The sequence below is a fragment of the Podarcis bocagei genome (genome assembly GCF_964188305.1).
Source record: "Podarcis bocagei genome assembly, chromosome: 3".
Taxonomy (NCBI): domain Eukaryota; kingdom Metazoa; phylum Chordata; class Lepidosauria; order Squamata; family Lacertidae; genus Podarcis; species Podarcis bocagei.
This window is the reverse complement of record NC_138127.1, coordinates 73,046,418-73,073,059: the sequence shown is the minus strand read 5'-3', so window position 1 is coordinate 73,073,059 and position 26,642 is coordinate 73,046,418. Positions and strand designations below refer to the sequence as shown.

General features: G+C 42.6%; 1 protein-coding gene across 2 annotated transcripts in view; it reads left to right on the top strand.

Moving 5' to 3' along the window:
• Nucleotides 1-5,776, top strand: part of KCNK5 (potassium two pore domain channel subfamily K member 5) — a 45,495-nt gene extending 39,719 nt beyond the window's left edge. For both annotated transcript variants that reach the window (XM_081186447.1, XM_081186446.1), the window contains one exon: nt 291-5,776. In XM_081186447.1, the coding sequence (XP_081042573.1) occupies nt 291-1,108 (818 nt within the window). In that variant the 3' untranslated portion in view covers nt 1,109-5,776. The remainder of the gene's footprint in view (nt 1-290) is intronic.
• Nucleotides 5,777-26,642: the final 20,866 nt, after the last annotated feature.

The following is a 26,642-nucleotide window of genomic DNA, read 5'->3' as shown; positions in this document are numbered from 1 at the left end:
GACACTTGATGTTTGCAGAACAGACTGTTGAGGTTTGGTACTTGATCTCAGGCCCAAAGGCTGACCCTGATCCCAAAGTACCATATAACTATTTTAAGTTATGAGAGGTACTACAAATTAGACCCTACAATTAGTTGTTCACATTTTAAAAAAATCTCCTTTTTAGTGGGTTGCAAGCACAACTTGCCTGTGTTTCTTGTGAAACATGAAAATGTCAATGTCAATCTAATGTTAAGGCATGTATGTATGTATGGTCCTATAATTTTGTTTTCTGTTTTTTTCCCTTTCAGGTGTGAATCCAAATATGACCTACCATTCACTCTATAGATACTTTGTGGAGCTATGGATCTACCTAGGCTTAGCATGGCTTTCTCTCTTTGTTAACTGGAAGGTCAGCATGTTTGTTGAGGTCCACAAAGCAATCAAGAAACGAAGGAAAAAAAGGAAGGAGTCCTTTGAGACCCACCCTCCTACAAAAAAAGCTCTTCAGATGTCTAACCCAAAAGATGTGAACATTTTCAGCTTCCTTTCCAAGAAGCAAGAGACTTACAATGATCTCATCAAACAGATTGGAAAGAAGGGTCTGAAAACAAGCAATGACAAAATCCTAAATGGAGAGCCAGTGAAGCCAGCCTTGCAACATTCTAGCCAAGATGTCAAAGTGATGTACACAAGGAGCAAGTTATTTGACTATGATGAGGTTTCTCTGGGACTCCAAAACTTTCATGTTATGAGGCATCTAACTGATAGGCGTATTGGGGATAGCTCAATTGAGGGCAGTGGGTTTGTAAATCAACTGGATCGGATCAGTGAGGAAGAAGGAGAAGCATGGGACTCCAGGGACTATCGACCCCTGATCTTTGAAAATGCCAATATAACTTTTGTAAATGAAGATGAGGATGAAGAGGATATTTCAGATGATGAAGAAACTTCAAAGTCGTCTATGGATGACAATCTTGCAGAGGAACCAGAGTCTCCAAAAAAACTGGTGACATTTTCATCCTCTAATGAATCTACGTTTACCAATAACGATTTAGAGATATCTGTGCCTTATGAGCAGCTAATGAATGAATACAACATAGTGAATACTGCAAAAGCTGCAACGTGAACAACAGCTTTTTCTTTTTTGTTACTGGCTTCCTGAAGATCATTTAACACAGATTTGAACAGATGAACATGCATGAGGAGGAAAAAGAGGAAGGTGTACCATGTTTGGCATTTTCTACTGCCACCACCTCCTTGCATTAGCATACTGAAAGCGTTCAACAGCTGGATGTTATCTCTAGTTGTTTGTTACTCAGTTTGATTACTCACTGTGAAGTGACAATTCTAAAAACTTGAGGGTTCCTTTTCCCTTTGGGGAGTTGGTCGTGCTTGAAGTTAGGAAGAAAAGCCTAGAGTTATTGGGCCTATTCAGTATTTGATGAAGAATGACGTTCTGATTTTGAAATCAGACTGGTTTGGATTGATTGTATGTATGACATGGCTGGTTACTGCACTAACTCTTGATTTCTGAAAAACTGAATTCAGATCACATCTAGGCTCAGAGTGGAAAATGTTGATTGTTTCATGCAAGCTCAAAATCGCACAATGAAGCTCTCTTTCCATTCTCCTTCAAAGGGATGCTTTGAACCAGAAGGGCTGAGTATCTAAAGGTCAGAGTTGAGATACATTGGCAGTCCTGACTAGGGAACTTGAACAATAACTGTTCAAGTTATGCCAGTTCTGCTGAGTCGTGAGCTGAAGGTCCATGAACAAAAGCACTAACTTAGACACAGAACCAATTTTATGGAGACATTATATCTTCTATTGTACAAGAAACTATCTGCAGTTAAACCTGGTTATAATGACAAGTACATATGACTAATATTTAAAATTTAGTAACAGATTGGTGCGAGGAGATTGCAGATGGCAGATTTAAAATGAAGAAAAGCACAGTGGCAAACAGTTTTGCATCAGAAGTGCCCTTCCATTGTCCATAGTCTACAGAAAATACTTGAATTTCATGTGCTCATGTCTCCTAAGTGAAGTTTGGTGACACTGCCCTTTTGAATGACTGGTTTTTAGATATATAAAAAATGCAAAGCACAGCCTGAATACCTTGATGTTTGTCTGAACAGCCAAAGAGCTGCTTTGTTATATTCATTGTCTCTCTGATTCTAAAACATTCCATTTTTCTCCACTCCATTTGATACTTTAGAGTTGATGCATATTTGTTATGGGCACACAATGTTGTTGGTTTTTTCATATATTTCTGCTGTATTTCAACTGCTTTCTAAGTAAAATGAAAATGTTAACTAGCATTTGGGGAGAGTATGAGAAGACTTATAAAAGCAGCCGAAGCTGGATATCATGGCAAAGGGCTTTATCTGATAATTGGCTTTTTCATTGCGGAGAAATAACTAACTCAGTGGTTGGTATTCCTTTTTAAATTACATTATAAATCTTCGGAGGAGAGTTACAATGGTGAACAATCTAAGCAAGTGTTCTAGCCTAAGTGTTCTAGATCACAGTCCTAGAGATGTTTGAGGATCAGGTTGTGAGTCACTCCAGTGTAGATTTTAATTGTACTTCCTCCTGTTTTGATCTGAAATGGAAGAATTAGTGGATGATGAAAATCTTGGAGGGAGGATTTTTGAATCTGACATGGTAAGAAGGGCCAAGTGGAATTTTTGCAGTGCTGATCTTGAATGATTAGATATACTCAAACTTCTCTTTTTGACTATTGTTTGGCTTCTGAAGAGTGGGGAAGAGGTGTGTCGTATTCCCTTTTTAGAAAATGTCTGCAGAAGGACAGCTCAAAGGCATTAGCTGCAAAAGATGGTCTGTTCATTTCTGTTTGGAAATGTGTACTGTATATACAAGGAAGGTTGCAAGAGGAGAAAAGAAATAAGAAGGAACCCAAAACTTCTATTTTCTCACACTTTTCTAGACAGGAAATTGTTCAATTGGATTTGCCAGTGTTATCTTATGCATTATGTAATGTATAGCTGAAATAAGGCCAGGAGGCTAGTGATGTTTCTCTTAGAGGCTTTGTGGCTACTTTTTAATAGTTAGACTGACCCTTTGCAGGCATGACTTATTTTTCCTCTGTAAAACAACATTTGGCATCAAACAGTTTCACAACTCAAAAAATGGCGTCCTGCTGTTTTTATCAGTGACAGTGTTCCTCATATTAATAGCAGTTAATACACTAAGTACTGAACTGTGTCCCATTTTTGTTACAGAAGTGCAAATCATTTTTATGAAAATAACTTCATAATGTTGACATTGCAATCTGTTGTGTCTTCCATGAATGAATGACTTAAAGGTTTCTCTCTGTACTAAAAGAGGTACAGAACAGTGCACACTTCTTTTAGTGTCAAGATCAGTATAGGAACAGCCAAGAAACAATGTATAATTCCCTTGAAACATTACGTCTTCTTGGTGTGACTGTTGTGTTGTTTAGTGCATAGGCAGGCAGAAACAAAATGATAGGAACTTGAAGCTGAGGTCTCCATCTTAAGGCTCACCTGTACATCTACAGGTGAGCTTGTGTGTCCTGATGAAAACATAGGTTAGGTACTGCTCTTTAGATGTAATTAACACCTTCCTAGGAAATATTCTGCATTTTAGGAACTTTACCCACTTCCAAGGAAACCTTATCCTTGTTTTAAGTGAAGACATATTTGATGGATACAAAGACTTCAGTGTTCTGCCTGTTGCCTGGTTAAAATCAAAGTGGACATGTGAGAAACAGCTGGATCATCTGGTAGAATCTTACCTCTCAACAAATCCACCACGTGCCTTGCAGTGGGGGTTTTTTGGTCATAAAGTGGCCAGCCCAAAAGGCTATATGCATAACTTAGTGGATCATGGTTTTTAGCTGCTGAAAGCTATTCATTTACCCTTCACTGTTCTATGATCCTACCGGTTAGTTGTTGGTTTCTTTCTTTACCTAGCATTCATTAAACAATGGAGTCACCTTAGACCTACCAGAGGACTGGTTTGCCTTAGCACTCTCCTGGTCTGAAGTACTGTCTTCCATGTTTAGTGGAGCTTCAGTCTTTTCAGTCTAAGTCCCTTTGAAGTGCCTTTGACTAGCTTGAATTCTCAGCCAAGTATTGAGAAGGATTTCCATAATGTGAAAATAAGCGAAAGTGTTAGGTTTGGAAACTTCTTCTCCTCCTCCGGCCTGAGAGCAGGGAATCTCCACTTTATGTTCATGTTATAGGTGTTTATGGAAGGGATTTTTTTTTTTAAAAAAAAAAAAAGATAGCTGCTAACCTTCAAAAGCACCGGGGCATCAATCTTATGCATGTGTTTCAGTAGGGAAAGGGAGGAGTCTCCTTTCCACCTATCTCTACTAAGCTGTGGATCATGAAACCTTGGTACTGCTGCTTTACCTTTCACCCCACCGCTACTGTTGTCACTGGGCTCAGAACAACCCAGAATGCTGGCAATAGCTGCTAAGCTTCATAGTGTTATTGAAAGGAAATACAGTTCCATAAATTGGACCAAACAACCCACCAACTCTCCTTCTTTTTCCTTAACAGTGTATAGCAGTGGTTTTCAACCAGTGTGCCTTGAATGGTGGTCAGGGGTGCCGTGGGCAACACTAGCCTCTGCCCTTCTTTCTTTCCCTCCCTTCCTCTGATGCCCTTTCGCATCTCTGCATCCCAAAGACTTACACAGCTGTTTATTGCAGCAGCTCTGGCTATAAGATCTGTGAGCGAATGGTGCCTTTGGGAAGCACCTCTCTTTGGGGCGGGCAGCTCATACACCAGGAACGGCAGCAGTAGCTGCCCGGATGACTCCCAAGGAGAGAGGGAAAGAGAGGAAGTTGAGGGAACACCCCACAAGGGAGGGTGTTCAAAAAAGGGGGAGAGGCTGCCAGCTCTACACACAAGGGGTGACACTACTGGACTCCTGAGTCCCACAGGGGTGCCGCAGAAAGAATGTAGTTGGTCAAGGGAGCCGTGGACAACAAAAGGTTGAAAACCTCTGGTGTAGATGATATTCTCATGACCAGAATGAGCCAAACATTGGGGTCATTCCTGGGACTGAGATTGGGTATTCAACTATCTTGAAGTAGGGAGGCAACTGGGTGAAAATTTGCTCTGAAAAATACAGGAGAAGCTTTACAACCCACCCACCAGATTGATGTTTGATTGATATGCATATCCACGGCAAAACTGACCCATAGATAGTGTAAATGAGTATATCGCTCTAGCTTTTCTTTTAAAGGGGGCCACTAAATGAAGCTCTGAAACACTTGCCTACACAACTGTTATGAATTTAATACAGTGGTATGAAACTTTTAAGCAACATTTTTTATTGGTTCTTCTTAATTTGAATACATCGTTGACTCCATTGCTGGCAATGGGTGTTTCAAAACATATAAACTAAAGTTTTCTGCCCTGAGCATGATCTGATTCTCCCCTTATTTTATTGATACGGTACAAGTGAAAATGTACTAGTATCTTCTCTGGAAAAAGGATTATGTATCCCTGCTGATTTTAAAAGTTGCCTAGAGCCTTTAGTTTTCATGCTTTCTATGCTGCACTGAATTTTAAAATGAGGGTCTCCATTTTCATATGCTTCTGGAAGTGTGCACAGACCTAATGATCTCATCTCTCACTCCATCACATGAATAGACACAATTCCTGTTTCAGTCTGTACTTTTGTTTGCTGATTTGTGTCACTGGAATCACTGTATGTACATATTAGACTTTGTAAAATGTAATTTATTTTAACTCTTTTTCAATAAAAAGTGATTATTATTTTTAAAAAAGAAGTTTTTCTTTCTCACACTTAATGGAAATTGGCAAAAGGAAATGACATACTAGACTGAATTCAAGAAAGTTGTAGTGGGAAAACATACTGTGTGGTACTCAACTGAGTTTTACTCAGGGGAGTAGGCCTGCTGAAATTAACATGATTAATACAGTGGATCTGCTTAGAGTAGATATTAGTTAACACCACTCAATAAAATAGATGGATTTTATTGAAGATATTGAAGAACTCCTATAGTGGGGTTGAAATGGGTATTCAAGGTCTAGGCACATTATCTTTATTTTAAGGTCATTCCTAAGATACTACTTTTTCCTAAGACATCAGGAGATACACTTTCAACTTAACTTTAAAAGGAGCCACTTTAAGCTTCAGAAACCAGGTGTGATACATTCAAGAAGCCTTGAGAGTAAGCTCGGATCCATGTTGTTCCTAAAAATAGGACAATTGTGGTTTTTGTTGGGCATAAACATAGTTGAAGCATTTTAAAAAATAAATAGGTGAAGTGTGTTCCTTTAAAACTCATTCACCATCACTTGAGATGCTAAAGTCATTGGAGACCTGTAGTGTTAGCAGCTAACAGTTGCATTAGCTGCTTGGTTTTATTATAGAGAGATGGGATACCACCTTTTAATGGCTTTTTTTCCCCAGGTAGAAAGAAAGCTTTGCTTTACACCTCTCTCCAGTGGAGGTAAAGATAAAGACAAATGATCAGAGAGTTGCATTAAAGGAAACCACATGTTTTTATGTCATGTCACTAACCCATTCTGATCTTGACTAACCAACTAGCCTGCGAGGTTGGTGCAACCTTAATCAAGGAAATGCTGCAGTTTTTTTTCCTCTTTGCGATTATATACTGGGATGACTGCTATGAACAAGCAAAAGCAACCTACACTGGGATCAGAAGATCCTGCATGCCTTGCTCCTGATAGCCGGTTTATGGCCTCATGCCCCACTGATTACATCTCTTTGTACTGCTCAGTCAGTTTCTGGGTGTGTAAGGAAACACTGCTTTCTAGTGATAATTAAAAGGAAGCCATTACCCTTGTATCGGCTGAGTATTGTTTTGTGTTGATTGTGGCAAGGATGCACTGCTGAGCCTGATGATAGACAAGGCTTCTGAAGAGACAGTGCAGTGTAGTCGTCAAAGAGTAAGGCTAGGACTAAAGGCAGCTGGGTTCAAATGCCCACTTATAGCCACAGGATGACCTTAGATTAGTAACAGGGGTCAGCAAACTTTTTCAGCAGGGGGCCAGTCCACTGTCCCTCAGACCTTGTGGGAGGCCAGACTATATGTTTTCTTGGGGGAAATGAATGAATTATTATGCCCCACAAATAACCCAGAGATGCATTTTAAATAAAAGCACACATTCTACTCATGTAAAAACACCAGGCAGGCCCCACAATTAACCCAGAGATGCATTTTAAATAAAAGGACACATTCTACTAATGTAAAAATACGCTGATTCCCAGACCGTCCGCAGGCCGGATTTAGAAGGCGATTGAGCCGGATCCGGCCCCTGGCCTTAGTTTGCCTACCCATGGATTAGTTACTATGTACCCAATGCCTAAGGAACATGAAAGCTAAACAGGTAATTGCCACTCAGAAATCAAGTGACTATTTAAATTGATGGGTAAAGCTGAGACAGCAGGGCCCATGGTTGGGGATGGTGGGGACTACAGTCAAATATCTGTAGGACCATAGCTTTTCCATCCTGGTATATACAAGCCAAGGGAGCGGGTGGCTCTGTGGCCTAAACCACTGAGCCTCTTGGGCTTGCTGATCGAAAGGTCAGCGGTCGAATCCCCATGACAGGGTGAGTTCCCATTGCTCTGACCCAGCTTCTGCCAACCTAGCAGTTCAAAAGCGCACCAGTGCAAGTAGATAAATAGGTATCACTGCGGCGGGAAGATAAATGGCGTTTCCATGCACAGAAGTGGTTTAGTCATGCTGACCACATGATCTGGAAAGCTGTCTGTGAACAAATGCCAGCTCCTTCCTCCTCCTCCTCCTAAAAAGCGAGATGGGTACCGCACCCCATAGTCGCCTTTGACTGGACTTAACCATACAGGGATCCTTTTACCTTTATATACAAGCCATATTGACCAGTGTTTCTCACAGGAAGCTGACATCTTATTATCTGAGAGGGGGTGGGAATTGGCATCCTAAAGTATGTGGAAAATGGCACACCCACTCCTGATCTTCATTAAGCATGTTCAACATAACAAGGTGATAAAAGATGGCATTTATTTTCCCATTCTAGCAACTTGCTGCTATAGTGAGGATGTTGCATGAATCATGAGGAGCTATGAGAAGGCAAAGACAGATGATGGTACACAGTCATGTTCCCAAGAGTCTCCTACATAGGTGACCATACAACACTGCTCCTCAATTGCTGTCTGCATGTTTTGCTTCCTATAATTACACTGTCATAGGGCCCACAATGAGATATTATATCACAGAATAAAGAGAACTTCATTTCTTGGAACAAGAGAACACACGGATGTCATGGGAATGCTGCCCAAAATAAGTAGCCCTGTGGTTTTACACCAGACTTTACCAGCAAAATGTAGAGCGACTTGCTGGTTGGATTGCCACCATTATGTGGAGAATCTCCAGGTCAATGTAACAGCCAACCAACAGCAAAACTAACAGCCAACAAGAAAGTCCAGTTGCGGTACAAAAGATGCACCACACATACACTGAAGTAAATGTTGCACCTGCAAGAAATATGCCATCCCCATGGAGGGTTCATTATTCCTATTGTGCTTCACTGGTGGGGAATAGTGAGCCCTCCGTGGGTATGGCATATTTCTTGCAGGTGTAACATTTACTTCAAATATTCCACCAAGAGATGGGGAACCTGCAGCTCTCTAGATGTTGTTGGACTCCCAGCTCCCACCGGCATCAGCCAGAATGGCCAATGTTCAGGGATCTTGGTAATCATAATCCAACAACATCTAGAGGGTAGTAATAAAATTTAATTGGACAGAACTTCTAGAGGGCCATGGGCTCCCCATCCCTGTGTTACAGAATAGCTTTGAGATTCTTGGCTCTTGCAATCCAAGCAGGTTTGTCTCAACTGGTAGATCCATAAACGACTACAGAGCCTGGCCTTGTACCAGTGTGAGGAAACCAATGTCACATTCACAGTGATGAGAGTTCTCTTGAGAAGCCTACAGCTACCCAAACCAATCTTTTGTTGGCAAGATACTTGCCTGGAACTGATGTATTAGGAAACCATGGTCTCACTTATTGGTTACAATCACCATTGTTGAAGTCCTATAGCATGCTAATTTGAATTGTGAAGGGATGTGATGGCTAAACCCAGCATAGCCTTATTGCTTGAGCAGATTCTAACATTCCCTGCTCTGTTTTAAAGTCTAATTAAATAATAAGTTAGCAACTATAAACATATCAGGGTTAAATTTGTATCTGTAGCTGTTTTTTGCTGTTTCACATTAACTCATGATGTGCACCCTACACATAGTTTATCCTTAGGCCTCTTCACCAAAACATTTCTGGCCATGGGCTTCAGTATAAAGGCAAAGGTAAATGGACCCCTGACCACTAGGTCCAGTCATGAACAACTCTGGGGTTGTGGTGCTCATCTTGCTTTACAGGCCGAGGTAGTCTGTGTTTGTCCACAGACAGCTTCCAGGTCATGTGGCCAGCATGACTAAGTCTCTTCTGGTAAACCAGAGCAGCGCACGGAAATGCTGTTTACCTTCCTGCCAGAGCGGTACCTATTTATCTACTTGCACTTTGACGTGCTTTTGAACTGCTAGGTTAGCAGGAGCAGGGACCGAGCAATGGGAGCTCACCCTCTCACGGGGATTCGAACCGCCGACCTTCTGATCGGCAAGCCCTAGGCTCTGTGGTTTAGACCACAGCATAGTTTGACAGATTAGAAAACTGGGCAAAAACAAACAAGATGAATTTTAACAGGGAGAAATGTAAAGTATTGCACTTGGGCAAAAAAAATGAGAGGCACAAATACAAGATGGGTGACACCTGGCTTGAGAGCAGTACATGTGAAAAGGATCTAGGAGTCTTGGTTGACCACAAACTTGACATGAGCCAACAGTGTGACACGGCAGCTAAAAAAGTCAATGCAATTCTGGGCCTCATCAATAGGAGTATAGCATCTAGATCAAGGGAAGTAATAGTGCCACTGTATTCTGCTCTGGTCAGACCTCACCTGGAGTACTGTGTCCAGTTCTGGGCACCACAGTTCAAGAAGGACACTGACAAACTGGAACGTGTCCAGAGGAGGGCAACCAAAATGATCAAAGGCCTGGAAACGATGCCTTATGAGGAACGGCTAAGGGAGCTGGGCATGTTTAGCCTGGAGAAGAGGAGGTTAAGGGGTGATATGATAGCCATGTTCAAATATATAAAAGGATGTCACATAGAGGAGGGAGAAAGGTTGTTTTCTGCTGCTCCAGAAAAGCGGACACGGAGCAATGGAGCCAAACTACAAGAAAGAAGATTCCACCTAAACATTAGGAAGAACTTCCTGACAGTAAGAGCTGTTCGACAGTGGAATTTGCTGCCAAGGAGTGTGGTGGAGTCTCCTACTTTGGAGGTCTTTAAGCAGAGGCTTGACAACCATATGTCAGGAGTGCTCTGATGGTGTTTCCTGCTTGGCAGGGGGTTGGACTCGATGGCCCTTGTGGTCTCTTCCAACTCTATGATTCTATGATTCTATTCTATGATTCTATAGTATAGTGTAGTGCTAAATCTACAGACCTGCCATAGTTCTAAGAGTCCATTAGTTAGAGCTCAGCAGCTCATAGGCCTGCAAGATATGCTATCTTAGCCAGAAAAAAACCCCAAACACCTTTCCATAGTCTTGATAAAATTGATGCATTCACAATGTGCAATGGTGCTCACAACTATGCTGCATAAATGAGAGAATTCTGATTGGCTGGTTGGGAGATGTGACTATTATGTCCTACCTCCTGAAAGGTGTTTTCCAAATGAAGGAAGTGATAGGCTCCAAAAGCGCTAACACCTTTCAGATAAATGAGTAAACAAAAATCAGGCAGTAGAATGCCATCTCAAGTATATCAGTTGCGCTAGCACATATGTGCCCTGATTAAAATTATATATAAATTAGCTGATAAGCACAATGGATATTATCTTGTAACCTGAGGGGTGTGTGGAGAACCATGTTTCACAAATAGTTGCACATAAATAAATAAATCCTATATTCTGGTTGAAAATACATTAGCCAAAATCCAGCACAGTTAAGTGTGCATAAGACACTAAAAGTGTTATTTCAGTCCATATTTATTTCAGAAATAAATAAGTCAGAAGCAGCAAGCGGAGATTTTAAAAGGGTCGCCTCAAATCTGCAAGAGCACCAGCTGCATAGACAAAGAAGTATCTTTTGATTCCCAGCATTTTTCAACAAAAAAACTCACTTGTAAAGGAAGGCAGTTGGAGCTACTCACCCATTCAAGAGTAATCCATCTGCCTTATATTTCCAGACTGCAAACAACTCAAGGCAATGCAACTGCTCAGACCACAGAACCATTTGCTATCTTAAGAGAGACAGTGGCTTAAGACTGGCTTGTGTTTGTGTCTGAAACATGTTGAGAATTAAAAGATGTGTGATTTGTTTAGACAGCTGACACTCTTGCAGTTTGAGGCAAGACATGCTTTGTTCTTGTTGTTGTTTAGTCATTTAGTCGTGTCCAACTCTTCATGACCCCATGGACCAGAGCACGCCAGGCACTCCTGTCTTCCACTGCCTCCCGTAGTAGCTTCGAGAACACTGTCCAACCATCTCATCCTCTCTCGTCCCCTTTTCCTTGTGCCCTCCATCTTTCCCAACACCAGGGTCTTTTCCAGAGAGTCTTCTCTTCTCATGAGGTGGCCAAAGTATTGGAGCCTCAGCTTCAGGATCTGTCCTTCCAATGATCACTCATTGCTGATTTCCTTAAGAATGGATAGGTTTGATCCTCTTGCAGTCCATGGGACTCTCAAGAGTCTCCTCCAACACCATAATTCAAAAGTTTAAGTCCATTTATTTCAGTGAGTTGAACTGTGTCTAAGTCTGTACTGGATTATGGCCACATGTGTATTTCCACAGGACTGTAGTTCAGTGGTGGAAAACATGATATGAGAGAGAGAGATATGATTTAGTAACCTATAATTATATCTTAATAACTGGTGTGTGTGTTCTCCAAATCGTTCATAAACCTGAACATCTCTGCATTAAAACGTGAGAACCCCAATCCCTTCACAAGATGGTCCTTATTAAAACAGGTAAATTTGGTCCTTATTACAATGGGATGGAACAGTGGAAGGGATAAATTGCTCAACACAAGGGCTCCCACACACATGGCGAAGTATGGTAAAGGCAATAGTACATGCAGTTGTGTATATGCTCCCAGAAGAGTACAACAAAGGAGTTTCACCTCCTCTTGCGACACAATACAAGGATTACCATTGGCAGTATGCCATGAATCATCATGAGAAGCAGACATTTTGGAATTTACATACAATGTCTGTAGAATTCAGTTATCATTGTATCCCATTAAATCAGATGGTGTACAAATATTCATTCATCTCAGTTCTGTTAACTACAACTGCTAACTGCCCCCAAAAGGAGTTAGCGATATATCACTAACAATCAGTGCTATTTTCCTAGAAAAAGAGGTGCCGGAACTCAGCATGAATACCTCCCTCGTTCTCTTAAAAAGGCAATGGTGCCCACTTGAGAGGTGCCGGAACTGAGTTCTGGCTGGGAAAAAATGCCCTGCTAACAATGTTACTACTATCAGGCTGCTTATACACCATATATTTTAAGCACAATGGATGCACATGACTTCCCCAAAAGGATCCTGAGAACTGCCGTTTACTTCTCACAGGGTTACAATGCCCAGCACCCTTAATAAACTACAATTTCCAGGATTCTGGGATGCGGGGACTCATATGCTTTAAATGTATGATTCTTATGTATGGTGTGCATGCAGGCTCAGAAAAGGGCACTCGGTTTAAAATAGTAAGCAATAATATGTACGAAAGTGCATTTTTCAATGTTTCCGGGAAACATTGAGAAATGTGTAGGTGTTGACAAAATCACCGTCTGAACAAAATGCCTGAAAAGAGACAAGGACTGATAAAATGGTGCTCAGAAGAAACGTGGTTGGTTTGGTTTAAGAGATTTCATCAGCTTGCAAGCTCAAAGTGAAATGAATGTGTAGTGGTAGCATGGAGTGGAGGAAGATTTTTTTAAAAAGGCGTTTTTGCTGAAAACAAAAAAGCTACCTATTACCTCAGAGAAGTCAGTTGAAGTTCCCAGTGAAATCACACAGCACGAGAATTTTGGCATTCATGTTCTTACACCACCTTCCTCATTTCATGTTACATAAGGCCTCTCTGAGGCACTAGCATCTCAAAACTCGCAGCATGACATCACACCTCCTTTCCCCAGCATCCTTAACATGGAAGAAGGTTGCAAATGCCTTTCATTTTTACAAAATGATTTGAACCCGGGACTTGCTGCTGCTGAACTGTAGTCTTGCAGAAATACAAGTAGGCATTGCAGTTGGGTTAGTATGAAAGGGGATGCATCATTTTAAAATGTGTTCTACTTATTAAAAAATGATTGTATACTGCTGTTCATTTTAACAAAAATCAAACTGATTTAGAACAACAATGAATATTCACAAACCATTTTTGACTTACCAAACATTTGGTCTTTTCCCTATATCTTGGAAAGGAACCTTTTAAGGGAACATTTTGGAACTCACTTGGAGGGACATATTTTAAAGCCTATATTTCCACACTTTGCTGCCTATTCTCTGATTTTAAATCTCTGCTGGGGTTCCCACACCAAAAGGTACTTCCTCCAAACTTGGATCTTGGCATCCAAGAATGTTCCTTTTATACCCCCCCCCTTGAACCAACAATCTGGGACTGTCACATTTAGAGGGAAGACTTTTAATTAGCTATTTCAACCCTAGCTTTGGTTTTTAAAATAACAAACATTTAAAATAAACAATCTCTGTCAGCCTCAGAGGCTTTTCCTCCTGTCTTTTGGCCAAAACCAGAGGTTGAGCAGGAAGGCATAGATTTGCAAGTGAAGAGTGAGATGAAGATTTTAATCCATTTCCCCTGTCCTGTTCCAAAATTTTGAAAGACAGCAAAAACGATCCCCTACATATTTTTTAAGAATTGTTATCTGTAACTAGGGCTGGCTGTGCTATATTGGGGAATAAATTCCACTGAACTCAGTAGGGCTATGGGATTGTTCTGTAAATTTCTTTTCTATTTAAAAACCTAAAAGCCATGACAGTCAAAGAGTATGTGTTATAATGAGTCAGGATCAGAGGAAATTATAGGTATCTGAGAACTGGTTACATCCCTTTGCATGTGCACACTAATCTTACTTCATTGCCTATAGCTTCAGGCTGTGTGCACACCATATATTTAAAGTACATTTCAAGCCCCCCGTCTCACGAATCCCTGAAAGTGAAGTTTGTTAAGCGTGCTGGGAAATGTAGCTCTGCGAGGGGTAAACTATAGTGCTCACGTTTCTTGTGGGGCATGTGCAGAGCAATTTTTCTAGAAAAACAGGTGCTGGAACTCAGTAATGAACACTTTCCCCTTTCGTGTTCGTTTTCTTTGTGCCAGGAAGTGGGTTTAAAAAAAACCGACGACGACAACCCTTTGCCACACTTCAGTCACAGCAGGAAGTGACAGTTTGGGGAAATGTCACACAGTTCTGGTACAGAGCCCTAGCAGCCCATAGAAGTACTGGACTTCTTTTTTCTTGTGTTCTGTTGAGCATTGTGTAGCTACTGTGTGGCCTGGAAACATCCTACATCACAACCAATGTATTGCCGCATCTGCACCAGGCATTTAAAGCTTTCCTCAAAGGTTCCTGGGAACTAGAGCTCTGTGGTGGAACAGTTCCCAGAGTTTTTTGGGGGAGGTGTGCTTTAGATGTGCTTTAAATGCATGGTGTGGATGTGACCAAAGTGTTACAGATTGGAGGCTGCCATTTTAGGTATATAGGAAGCAGCCTTATCCTGAGACAGACTCTGTCTGGGGTTCTAGGCAGGTGACATTCCCAGCCCAACTTTGAGATGCTGAGGATTGAACCTGGGACTTTATGCATGCTAAGCAGATGTTCTGCCACTAAGCTATAGCTCTTCCTAATTTCTCAATCAACATGTCAAAGGGGATGGGGACGATTTTGATTCAGCTACCTAATTCAGTTACCTACCTAACTCTTCTTCTTCTTTGGCGATCACTAGTAGCCGAGTAAGATTGTCTTCCATAAACACGGTTTTAAATGAGTCCGTAAGTGACTGTGGAGGCCAATTCTGGACCCACACGTCCTTCCACAGTGGGGACATTGGTTCTTGGGCGGGAGTTGATCATGGTTTGGATTTGCCAAGCTTGCCTTCCTCTTAGCACGTCCCTCCCTTGCGTTCTGAGTTTGAGTGTCTTCAAAGTCCATGACACCTTTGGTAAAGGCTGTTCTCCAGCTGGAGCACTCGCAGGCCAGTGTTTCCCAGTTGTCAGTGTTTATACTACATTTTTTAAGATTTGCCTTGAGACAGTATTTAAACCTCTTTTGTTGACCACCAGCATTACGCTTTCCATTTTTAAGTTCGGAATAGAGTAGTTGCTTTGGAAGACGATCATCAGGCATGCGCACAACATGGAGAACTCCAGCAAAGCAATGTGAACAAAAATGCACAAACTGGGATAAAGCATTCATATATATATATATATATATATATATATATATATATATATATATATGCAGGTTTTGGTGTCTTCGGGTATCTTCCCGTGTAAGAGTTGGGGTGTCTAACTCTTACACTCTTACATATATATATGCTTTCGTAGATTTTCACGGGTACAGGAATGCAGGTTTTGGTGTCTTCGGGTATCTTCCCGTGTAAGAGTTGGGGTGTCTAGGCGAGGTCTCACTCGTCATCTTCAGGCTGGTGCTTTCGGCTTCTTGTTACTAGAACAGAGGCTCTGTTCTAGTAACAAGAAGCCGAAAGCACCAGCCTGAAGATGACGAGTGAGACCTCGTCGAAACGTCGCCTAGACACCCCAACTCTTACACGGGAAGATACCCGAAGACACCAAAACCTGCATATATATATATATATATATACACACACACACACACACACACACACACACACACACATACATACATATATACATACATATATATATACATGGCTTAAAACAGCATATAAAAATGCATTATTTTAGGGGAGATTGCACTGCAAAAATATGCCTATTAGGAGAAATTTACACTGAAGTGCTGATGAATTTTCAAGTGAACTTTTAAAAGAATAAATAAATACATTGCAAGTGGCTGCATTTATGTGGATAACTGAATTGGAGATGAAAAAATTAGAAACTGAAAGAAACCAAAATGGACAGATTTGCCCATCCCCAACTGTGTGTGTCATGTGACCTAGTCAGCTTCTAAGTCTGAAACTGAAAGGGGCATCATCTCGTCCTTGGCTTGAACAGCAAAAGGTCTTGAGCCAGCTCTTGGTCAACAGCACAACTATTTACTGAACACACAATGTCACTGAGAAGGAAAACAAATGGAAAGGACAAGGGGGTCAGAAGACTGCTGGCTTGGTGACACAGCTTATGTAAGGTGTGTTTCCCATTGATGTGGAGAGCTATAAAAAAAAGCCTATATAAGCATTCTCCATGTATCATGTTTACTCGTACCAAGGTGACATGTGCTTTAAAAATCCCATCCGTGTGTGGAAGTATTTGAGGTCTGCACTCTTTGCAGGGAAAATAAGCCTAACAAGGCTTAACTAAATTAAAATATCTCTGAAAATACTGCCTCTGTATTTGCCACTTTGATGTCAGTAAGCGAAAATATACTATTTTGCAAGACAGGTGGTATGTCAGGGTTTCTCAATTTTTTTCTTGCAAAACACATCATTGAAATTATCTTATGCACACCCCCAAACCTTTTTTCGGAGATGAAAGAGACATGACGCAGAATAGCTGTGATTAGATGTCCTGATGAGGACCCTCCTCTCTCCATCATTTTAAAGTGACCAGTCACAGGGAGCTCTGATTTCGATTGGAGCATTACAGCTGGCGGAAAGTATTTACCCCACCATTACCAAGCTGCTGTTACCAGACCAGCAGCAGAGAAAAACACCAGAACTATGCAGATACACACACACACACACACACACACACACACACACACACACACACACACCGTCTTACAGGAGTTTCAGGAAGGCAGTTTAGAAAATGGCACAGAGGAGCCAATTAGATAACTGCAATGTTTTTTAAGTGGGGCTGCCCTTGAAGGCTGTTTGGAAACTGCCATTAGTTCAGAAGACAACAATAAGATTGCAAACTGGAACTGGATGTTACAATCACATCACACCTATGTGTCATGAGTCCTGCAGCACTGCCATTATTGGTTTGGCAGGCTGTAATACAGGATGTAGAAGGAGGGGCAGCTGAATGGTGGGAACCTGAGTTGGAGGAGGAGGAGAGTTTGGATTTGATAGCTCGCTTTATCACTTCCCTAAGGCAGGGGTCAGCAAACATTTTCAGGAGGGGGCCAGTCCACTGTCCCTCAGACCTTGTGGGGGGCCAGACCCACCGCCTCCCAAAAGCGCCCCCCTCCTGAAAGGCCCCCCGCCTATGCCACTTATGCCGCAGCCGCCGACACTGCCTTGTCCTTGGCAGCATCAGCGTCTTCTGTCTCAGCAGGGCACAGAGCCCATGCCGCTGCCGCTTCCTCCTGCTTGGCCACCCAGAGGCACCCGCAGCCTTTGATTGGCTGCAGGAGTTTCCTGCAGCCAATCAGAAGCCGTGCCCCATCACAGAAGTCAGTCTACGCATAGCGAGGCCTCTGCATCGTGCCTGTTTAATGCATCGACTGACCGAGCGGGCGGCAGGGTCCGCAAGGTTTGCGGGCTGGATTAACGAGCCTGGTGGGCCATATCCGGCCCACGGGCCTTAGTTCGACAACCTCTGCCCTAAGGAGTCTCAAAGCAGCTAACAATCTCCTTTCCCTTCCTCCCCCACAACAAACACTCTGTGAGGTGAGTGAGGCTGAGAGACTTCAGAGAAGTGTGACTAGTTCACCCAGCAGCTGCATGTGGAGGAGCAGGGAAGTGAACCCGGTTCAGCAGATTACAAGACTGCCGCTCCTAACCACTACACCACACTGGCTCCAGTGAGAAGAGTGGGTCACCCCTTTCCACCCTGACCTGAATCGCTTGGAAAGAGGGAGCAGAGATGCCAGCTCTCCTCCCTGACTTTCTTGTGCAGTGGACAGCCGCTCTGGGGGCTTGGGACAGGGGCTTGGAGCAGCTGGGACGGGAGGTGGAGCCAAAGGCAGCAATGCCTAAACAGGAGACCAAACAGGTGCAGTCTTGCCACCTAGAACCAGGTGCTGTTTTCACAGGTGAGAGCAGACACACCCACCCCAAAGGAGTGTATGTTTGCAATCCCAACATTCCTGCAGAGCAAGCAGGTCTCACTAGTAAGTGCACCACGCCTCGTCTTTCAAAGCTTGGCGGGCAGGGTGTAGAAACTGATTGGGACATCTTTGTTGCATCTGTCCAGTTCTGAACTTCTTGTCCTGTTCGTGAAGTCCTGAACCGTGACTCCTCAACCTTGTGTCTGCTGCTGAGCCTGTACCCTTATTTCCCGGAATAAAGTCTGAATTTGGAGAGAAATGGGAGGGCAGTGGGCAATGCCTTGGTGATGTACCACTGGTGAGGCCCTGGTGGTCCCTGCTGTGGTGCTGAGCTCTGGAAGCTGCCCAATGATAGCAGATTATAAGAAGGCTTGTATTTCAAAGAGCAGTAATTAGGATTGTGCATTCTTTTCCATTCATTTTTTTAAAAAAACCACATGCTGCATATCCAAAATTTGGTGTTATTTCACAGTTTTTCCTTCCACTTGTCTGTCCTCACAGTGAGGGGAATAGACTCTTCCACAGTATCTGACCTTCTCCGTGCTCTGTCTAGCAACCTCTCCTTCCTCCTGCCCCAGTGTGATGGATCACAATGTCATCATCATTTCTGAAGTCTGGGAATCCAGTCAGAAAGAAGATTTCTCACGAGAGAATTTATGCTTTTTAGAAAGGAAGCTTAGAAGCATTTTTATTGCTTTCAAAGCACCTGCGAGTGAGAACATCTGCTGCTATCTGGGGTTTACTTAGCTTTTAATACCACCCTTAAATACAATCACACAATCACATTTTTTTTCCTGGCTGGGATCCTTGCGGTGATGGCTCCCTGTGTTTTTCCCAAGAATTTTCTTGACAGAAGTAGGGCTGCAAGTTTTATAGATCTATATATCAAGAGAGAGAGAGAGAGAGAGAGAGAGAGAGAGAGAGATGATGTGTCTTTCCTTTAATGAGCTTTAGGCAGCAAAACTATTTGCCACCTCCTCCCATTTATTCTCACAACATCCATGTCAGGAAGGTTACATTCTGCTCTCCAAAACATACAGTGGTGCCCCGCAAGACGAATACCTCGCAAGACGAAAAACCCGCTAGACGAAAGGGTTTTCCATTTTTTGATGCGCTTCGCAAGACGAATTTCCCTATGGGCTTGCTTCGCAAGACGAAAACGTCTTGCGAGTCTTGCGATTTTTTTTGCTCCCCCCCTTTTTCTAAGCCGCTAAGCCACTAATAGCCTTTTAGCCGCTAAGCCGCTAAGCCTTTAATAGCCGCTAAACCGCTAAACCGCTAATAGCGCTAATCCGCTAAGCTGCTAATAGGGTTGCTTCGCAAGACGAAAAAACCGCTAGACGAAGAGACTCGCGGAACAGATTATTTTCATCTTGCGAGGCACCACTGTATTGGAGAATTGTATAACAGTACAGGTCAGTGTTGGTACCTTCATAGAATACTCTGTTTGATGAAGTTTGACCAACAGCAATGGAGAAATGACAGCGAGAGTTTCTGATTTTCCTCACACAACAATACCTTGCAAACTATGAAACAGAATCACAACAGCACATTCAGAGTATTTTAGACCTGATAATGGTGTAGGGATGGGCAGACAGGGAGAGAGAGGGTATGTGCAGATTTAATGCTACTAGCAATGGGACCCACAGGGAAAGTTCTGACAATTGTCTCATTTGCCTCTGTTAATTCCACCAACGGTGGGCACTTCTAGGTTGTCACTGGTTTTAGGTGGGATTCAATCACATACAGGCAAATTCAGGTTGTACAATTAAAGCTGGTCTGGCACTCTTGCACAACAAACCAGCTCCACCTGCCCCCAAACAGAACTTTTTTGCAATATACAAAGCGATGGGGAAATGTTTGCATAATTATTGCATTAATGCAAGATTGAATAACCTTTTCACAAACAAAACAGTACAAATGCTCAATGAATAGTCAATATTGTATCACCTAACCTCTCTGCAAAATTTGTGCAGACAGATTCAACTGAATGCTGAACAACAGGTTGTCTGGAAGGGACCAGTGTTTCCATTCCCTCCCTTGCTAAACAGTTCCAAGGGGAACCGTGCATAAGTTTTTCATTAACCTATTTCTTTTCTTTTCTTTTTGGCAAGGTGGGGGGGGGGGGTTGGGATCTGGCTGAAATTTCATTTCATTATCATTTCCTGTCCTCATTAGGAAGTGATCAAGCTGCTGTCCTCATTTTAATCATTACAACATTCAACGTCTGGTCACCTGGGATTTGGGAGGAAAGAACATGAAAAAACTACAAAGAGAAATAATTTAAGCTCGGCAGTTCATTGACGGCCGATCTTAGAAAAGTAACAGAACTTGCAGACAATCAGCCTTCCACAAATGGCTGCACTGAGACAATGAAATACAAAATGTTTCTGAGCCCATGCTTCGGCGACATGCACCTTTAGCCAGTACATTTCTCAATTTCATTAATGCAGACATTTTGCATAATAGACTAACAGAAAAGGCAGGGGAAATGTGCCAACAACTGGCACAATGTTTTTAATCATAGATTTGAAATGGGGGCGGGTGTGAGAACAGCTGATGCTGTGTCATGACTGAAGCCAAACAGAACTGGAGTGGATCAGCAGTCCGGATGGGAAACAAATAACTCAGTGTGAGATGGGGAATATTTTTGAGCTGGGGACTGATGCCGGGGACTGATGCTGGGTCCATTTGCATACAGAATATATGCTCTGCCACTGAGATATGGCGCCTCTCAATTGCTGGGCTAAATAACATCAGTCACATTATCAAGGGCTTATTTACCTACACATCTTCTTATTATGTAACATCACCATTTCATAGTAATACTCTGCAGATGTTTATAATGCATCAGCCAAAGATCATCACAGTCCCCACAAAAGAGAATGAATGGACCCAAATGGAATGCTATAAAACTGGAACACACAAAATCAGTCTGGGATCATTTCAGTCTTCTTGGACATTGTGTCTTTAACCTTAAGGTCAATACAAGGAACAGTTGCAGTGAAAAGCGACTGAACTAGAATCTAGTAAAAGGGCATGTTTTTCAGGGATTGAAAAGGCGTTATGAATGGCTCTCTCAGCTGTCTCCCATTTTGTGCTATAGGTCCTTTCCAGGCAACAGGAGAAATGTTAATTAATTAATTTATTATTATTAATATAATTTATTATTATTACATTTATACCCCACTTTCCCTCCAAGGAGCTCAAGGGGGCAAGCATGGTTCTCTGCCATCCCATTTCATCCTCATAGCAATCCTGTGAGGTAAGTTGGGCAGAGGAATGCTGACTGGCCCAGGGTCACCAGCAACAAACAGCCAACAGGGTGCACCCCCTTAAATAAGACAGGGACGGGCTGGGCACAGCCCCCAAACCCCTGCTTCTGATTGGCCTTGTGGGCACTGCCCACCCATATCTGAGAGGCTAGAGGCGGCTGGCTCCAGATAACCACCCCCTCCCCCAGCCACGCTGGAAGACGGAAGACTCCATGGACCCACCGCAGCCGCACCATGCAGCAAAAACTGCCCACCTGGAGCCCTAGGTGAGCGGTTATTGTCAGAAAAGCCCTTTGAAACTTCATGTTTTGTTGCTCCGTCAATGAAGTATTATATTCAATCATGTTTATCATGCCAGAATGTGTGTTCTTGGCATTTTTTCTATCTTCAGTCCTTATCTTACGAACCTCAGGCCATGTGTACATATAAATACTTCTGCTACTTTCTTTGTCCACACAGTCATAAAAACATAAGAAAAGCCTGGCTGGATCAGACAAAGTCAAAGTCTGATCGAGTCCAGCATTCTTGTCTCACAGTTGCCAACCAGGGCTGCTCCAGAGGACTTGTTTATTGCGCATTCATCCTGATTTCCTTGCAAAAGGCTGGTTTGAAGGTAATGCAATGCCCACTCTTTATTGAGCATTTGTTTGTGGGGAAGCAACAACCGTTGTCGCTAGTAGCCATTGATAACTTTATCCTTTATTAATTCATCTGTCCCCACCCCTCCCAGGGTTTAAAATATGTGTCTGCAGACGTATTTTAGACGTATTTTAGATGGATCAGGGAAGAGAAATTTCAGGGTCACCAGTTGGAGAAAATAACAGTTGAGGAAAGTATTAAGTCCTCCTTGCTGCTGCTTCTCTTTCAATCACCTGCTCTCAAAGCAGTTTTTAAAACAAATTTAAAAAGGATATCCTGTAATGTGTAATGTGTAGTTTGGCCTAGAATCTAACATGTGTGCATATTCTCCACTTGGAACTCAGTGACCTCCACTGGACTATGGAGGAACTGCAAGAATTATTTCAGTTTGTATATCTCAATACAGTGGTACCTCAGGTGAAGAACTTACGGAAATTCATTCCGGAGGTCCGTTCTTAACCTGAAGCTGTTCTTAACCTGAGACACCACTTTAGCTAATGCAGCCTCCCGCTGTCACCATGCCGTCGCTGCACAATTTCTGTTCTCATCCTGAAGCAAAGTTCTTAACCCAAGGTACTATTTCTGGGTTAGCGGAGTCTGTAACCTGAAGCGTCTGTAACCCGAGGTACCACTGTATATTTCAGATGTTCAAAATGCAATACTAGAGGAGGGTTGAATGGGGAGGGAGGGAGAGGAGAGGAGAGTTCTCCTGGCTCAGCTTTACTAAACCATTTCATTGGTTGTTAAATGTATAGACCCTGGATTCAAACTGGATAATTAGCAGTTGTCTGCTTGGAGTCAAAAGGTTTGTACTGTCATGGAAAAGCTGACTACACAGTTAAAAGCATTGAACGACTGACAAACAGAACTTTTGTAGACATATGGTGTGCCTTCATAGCATATGTAACAGAAACTAATTCCAATACGCAGCAACACATGACCAGTTGTGGTGGGACAGATTTGGCTGACCTCTGTATCATGCTCTTAGGGGGTTTAGGGGGCTATGTTAATCAAATGGGGAACTCTTGTGTTGCTATACTGGAAAGATTAAATAAAAATATTTATAAATAATATAGACACTGACTGTAGCTTTCTTAGAAGTTACATAATACTGGAAGAAGTCCGAGACTGGATCTTTAGAGAGGTGGTACTTCCATGTATTGGATATACAGTATATGTCTTTACTGAGGGAAAAGTGACTTCCATGCAACATGGTAACACTTTATCTCCCATGTGAATGACCACCTCTTTTAGTGTTGCTGCTTCAGATGTTCTGGACAGTCTTTGCCAACCTGGTACCCTCCAAACATTTGGGACTACAACTCCCAGCTAGAGAGGCAGTTGGACGCTTGAATGCCAAGGGAGCCAAATATGTACTAAAAGTGGATAAGGAGATTGCAGAGAAGCAGAATTGGTTATTTGCACCTGCCTTCATAGCAGAAGATATAGGTCAGATCCCAGTGCCTGAACAAATCTTTGCAGGAAGGAAGTCTGAGTAACTAAGAAAATAGTGGTGATGAAAAACAAAGTTCCAGGCCTAATAGACTAAATGGAAACTGACAAATTGTCAGGTCTGGGTGGTATCTATCTGAGAGTTCTCAAATGTGAAATAGCTGGTATGTAATTTGTCCTTCATATTTGTTGGTGAAACTTGGGAATATGTGTGAAATTGCACTAAGTGCTTGGTCTGTGTCTCGAGCAGGGGTGTCAACTCGAATAAAAAAAACTAATAAAATAACTAATGATGCATGATGCAGTGCATGCACACTATTTGAATGGCAATGTCCATCAAATGGGGGTGGGCAGCCCTCTCAAATATTTTATTGGGAGGGTTGAAGACCTCTTGGCCCCTATGCCCTTTGTCCATGACTGATTTCTGTTCAGGGTAAGGATGCCAGCTGTAGTGGGTTTTGAAACAGCTCAAGGCCACAGGCCTCTGGTATTACTCATGCAGCCTCTCTGGGAAAGACTGACAACTGAAAAAAGGAGCAGACTCTGAAGCTCTTCTGGACTGCTCTGCTGGCGCAGCACAACTCTGCTGATTACACTGGGATAGGTGTGATATCAAAATCCTATCATACCTGAGCACTGGAAAGTCACCAACATAATGCGATTTTTTTAAAAAAGTGATGTAGCAGGTGGGGTGGGAGGGTGACCTAGAAATTGCAGGTCAGTTAATAGCTGTCCTTGGAAAATTGGTGGAAAGTATTGCTTAAAATAACCAAGCCTTCCTGAAGCAGAACCAATGAGGCATCTGCATCTGCAAGTCCTCTCTATTTGAGCACTCTTTGAGAGTGTCAACAAGCATATAGATAAGAGCTGAGCTGGTTGACACAGTGTACTTGGACATTCAGAAAGCCTTCAACAAAGTACTGCAGCACAGACGCCTAAGTAAGCTAAGCTGTCGTACAAGGAAAGGTCCTCTTGTGGATCAGGAACTGGTTACATAACAGGAAATTTTAATAATGAATATACAGTGGTACCTCGGGTTAAGTACTTAATTCGTTCCGGAGGTCCGTACTTAACCTGAAACTGTTCTTAATCTGAAGCACCACTTTAGCTAATGGGGCCTCCTCCTCCTTCCGTGCTGCCGGAGCACGATTTCTGTTCTCATCCTGAAGCAAAGTTCTTAACCTGAAGCACTATTTCTGGGTTAGTGGAGTCTGTAACCTGAAGCGTATGTGCTGGAGGAGACTTTTTAGAGTCCCATGGACTGCAAGAAGATCAAACCTATCCATTCTTAAGGAAATCAGCCCTGAGTGCTCACTGGAAGGACAGATCCTGAAGCTGAAACTCCAATACTTTGGCCACCTCATGAGAAGAGAAGACTCCCTGGAAAAGACCCTGATGTTGGGAAAGATGGAGGACACAAGGAGAAGGGGACGACAGAGGACGAGATGGTTGGATAGTGTTCTCGAAGCTACCAGCATGAGTTTGACTAAACCGCGGGAGGCAGTGGAAGACAGAAGTGCCTGGCACGCTCTGGTCCATGGGGTCATGAAGAGTCAGACACGACTAAACGACTAAACAACAACAACATATATACATATAATAAATCACCTTTCCCTGTTTGTTTGTTTTGTAACACAAAAGAAATATTTAATAAAAACATTTTTTTTAAATGCTTTTAGCTTGTTCAGAAATGATCTAGAGTTAGGGGAGAGCAGTAGGGTGGTTGGCTGATTATATTAAATTGGTTGTCAAAACCGAAAAGGATTATGAAGAGCTCCAAAAGGGCCTCTCCAAACTGAGTGGAAGGGCAGTAAACTGGCAGCATTTAAGGCTCTTTGGGGAAAGGGGGAGTAAAAGGCAACCTGACAGGAGTGTGTGAAATTATGTATGGCATAGAGAAGGGGGACAGGGAACAGTTTTCCCTCAGTCTCTCATAGATTAGGTTAGAACTCCAGTAGACATTAAATGAAGCTGAATGACGGAGGATTCAAAACAGACAAAAGTCCTTCCTCACACAGTGCAAAGTTAACCTGTGCAATTGCTCCCTCAGGACTCAGCAATGTCTTATCAATTTGGGTGGCTTTAACAGAGGACAAATCCATGGATTTGTCTATCGGTAACTACTAGCCATGATGACCAAGCTCTGCCTTCATGGTTGGAGGCAATGTGCTTCTGAGTACCATGAGAAGAAAGCTGCAGGAAATGACAGGGCTCTGGAGCTCAGGTCCTGCTTGCAGGCTTCCCATAGGCCTCTGGTTGGCCGCTGTGAAAATGGGAAGCTGGACTGGTTGGGCCACACTGGCCTGATCCAGCGGACTCTTCTTATGTCCATATGCTGCCTTGACGACCTAGAAATGCAAACTATAAATCCATTAAGTAAACTAACATTAAAGAGTGAGACATAATTCCCAGATGTGAAAAAACAGCTTTTTTTTAAGCACACGCTACAGAACAGGACATTATATTTGTTTTAAATATTTGAGTAGAGTACAGATAACTAATCCCAAAACTATTAGTCATTGTGGTTCCGTTCATTTTGAGAGTTTTATATTGCATGGGTGTAAAATGTGCACCAGTGTGGTGTAGTGGTTAAGAGTGATAGACTCGTAATCTGGGGAACCGGGTTCACGTCTCCACTGCTCCACATGCAGCTGCTGGGTGACCTTGGGCCAGTCACACTTCTCTGAAGTCTCTCAGCCCCACTCACCTCACAGAGTGTTTGTTGTGGGGGAGGAAGGGAAAGGAGAATGTTAGCCGCTTTGAGACTCCTTCGGGTAGTGATAAAGTGGGATATCAAATCCAAACTCTTCTTCTTCTTCATCATCTTCATTAGAAAATCTCTGGAAGTGAGGGCAGCGGAAGCCTTGGTGTTTTATCAAATCTACCAGGTTTAAGTAAAATGCTGTGGCTCATTCACACTCATTCAAACCATGGTACAAATATATATATATATTGCTTTCATGGCCTTTCTTTACCATGGAATTTTTATTCAAGCAATATTTTGGGAAAGATTGACAGTAGTCTTTGTCTTCATTGC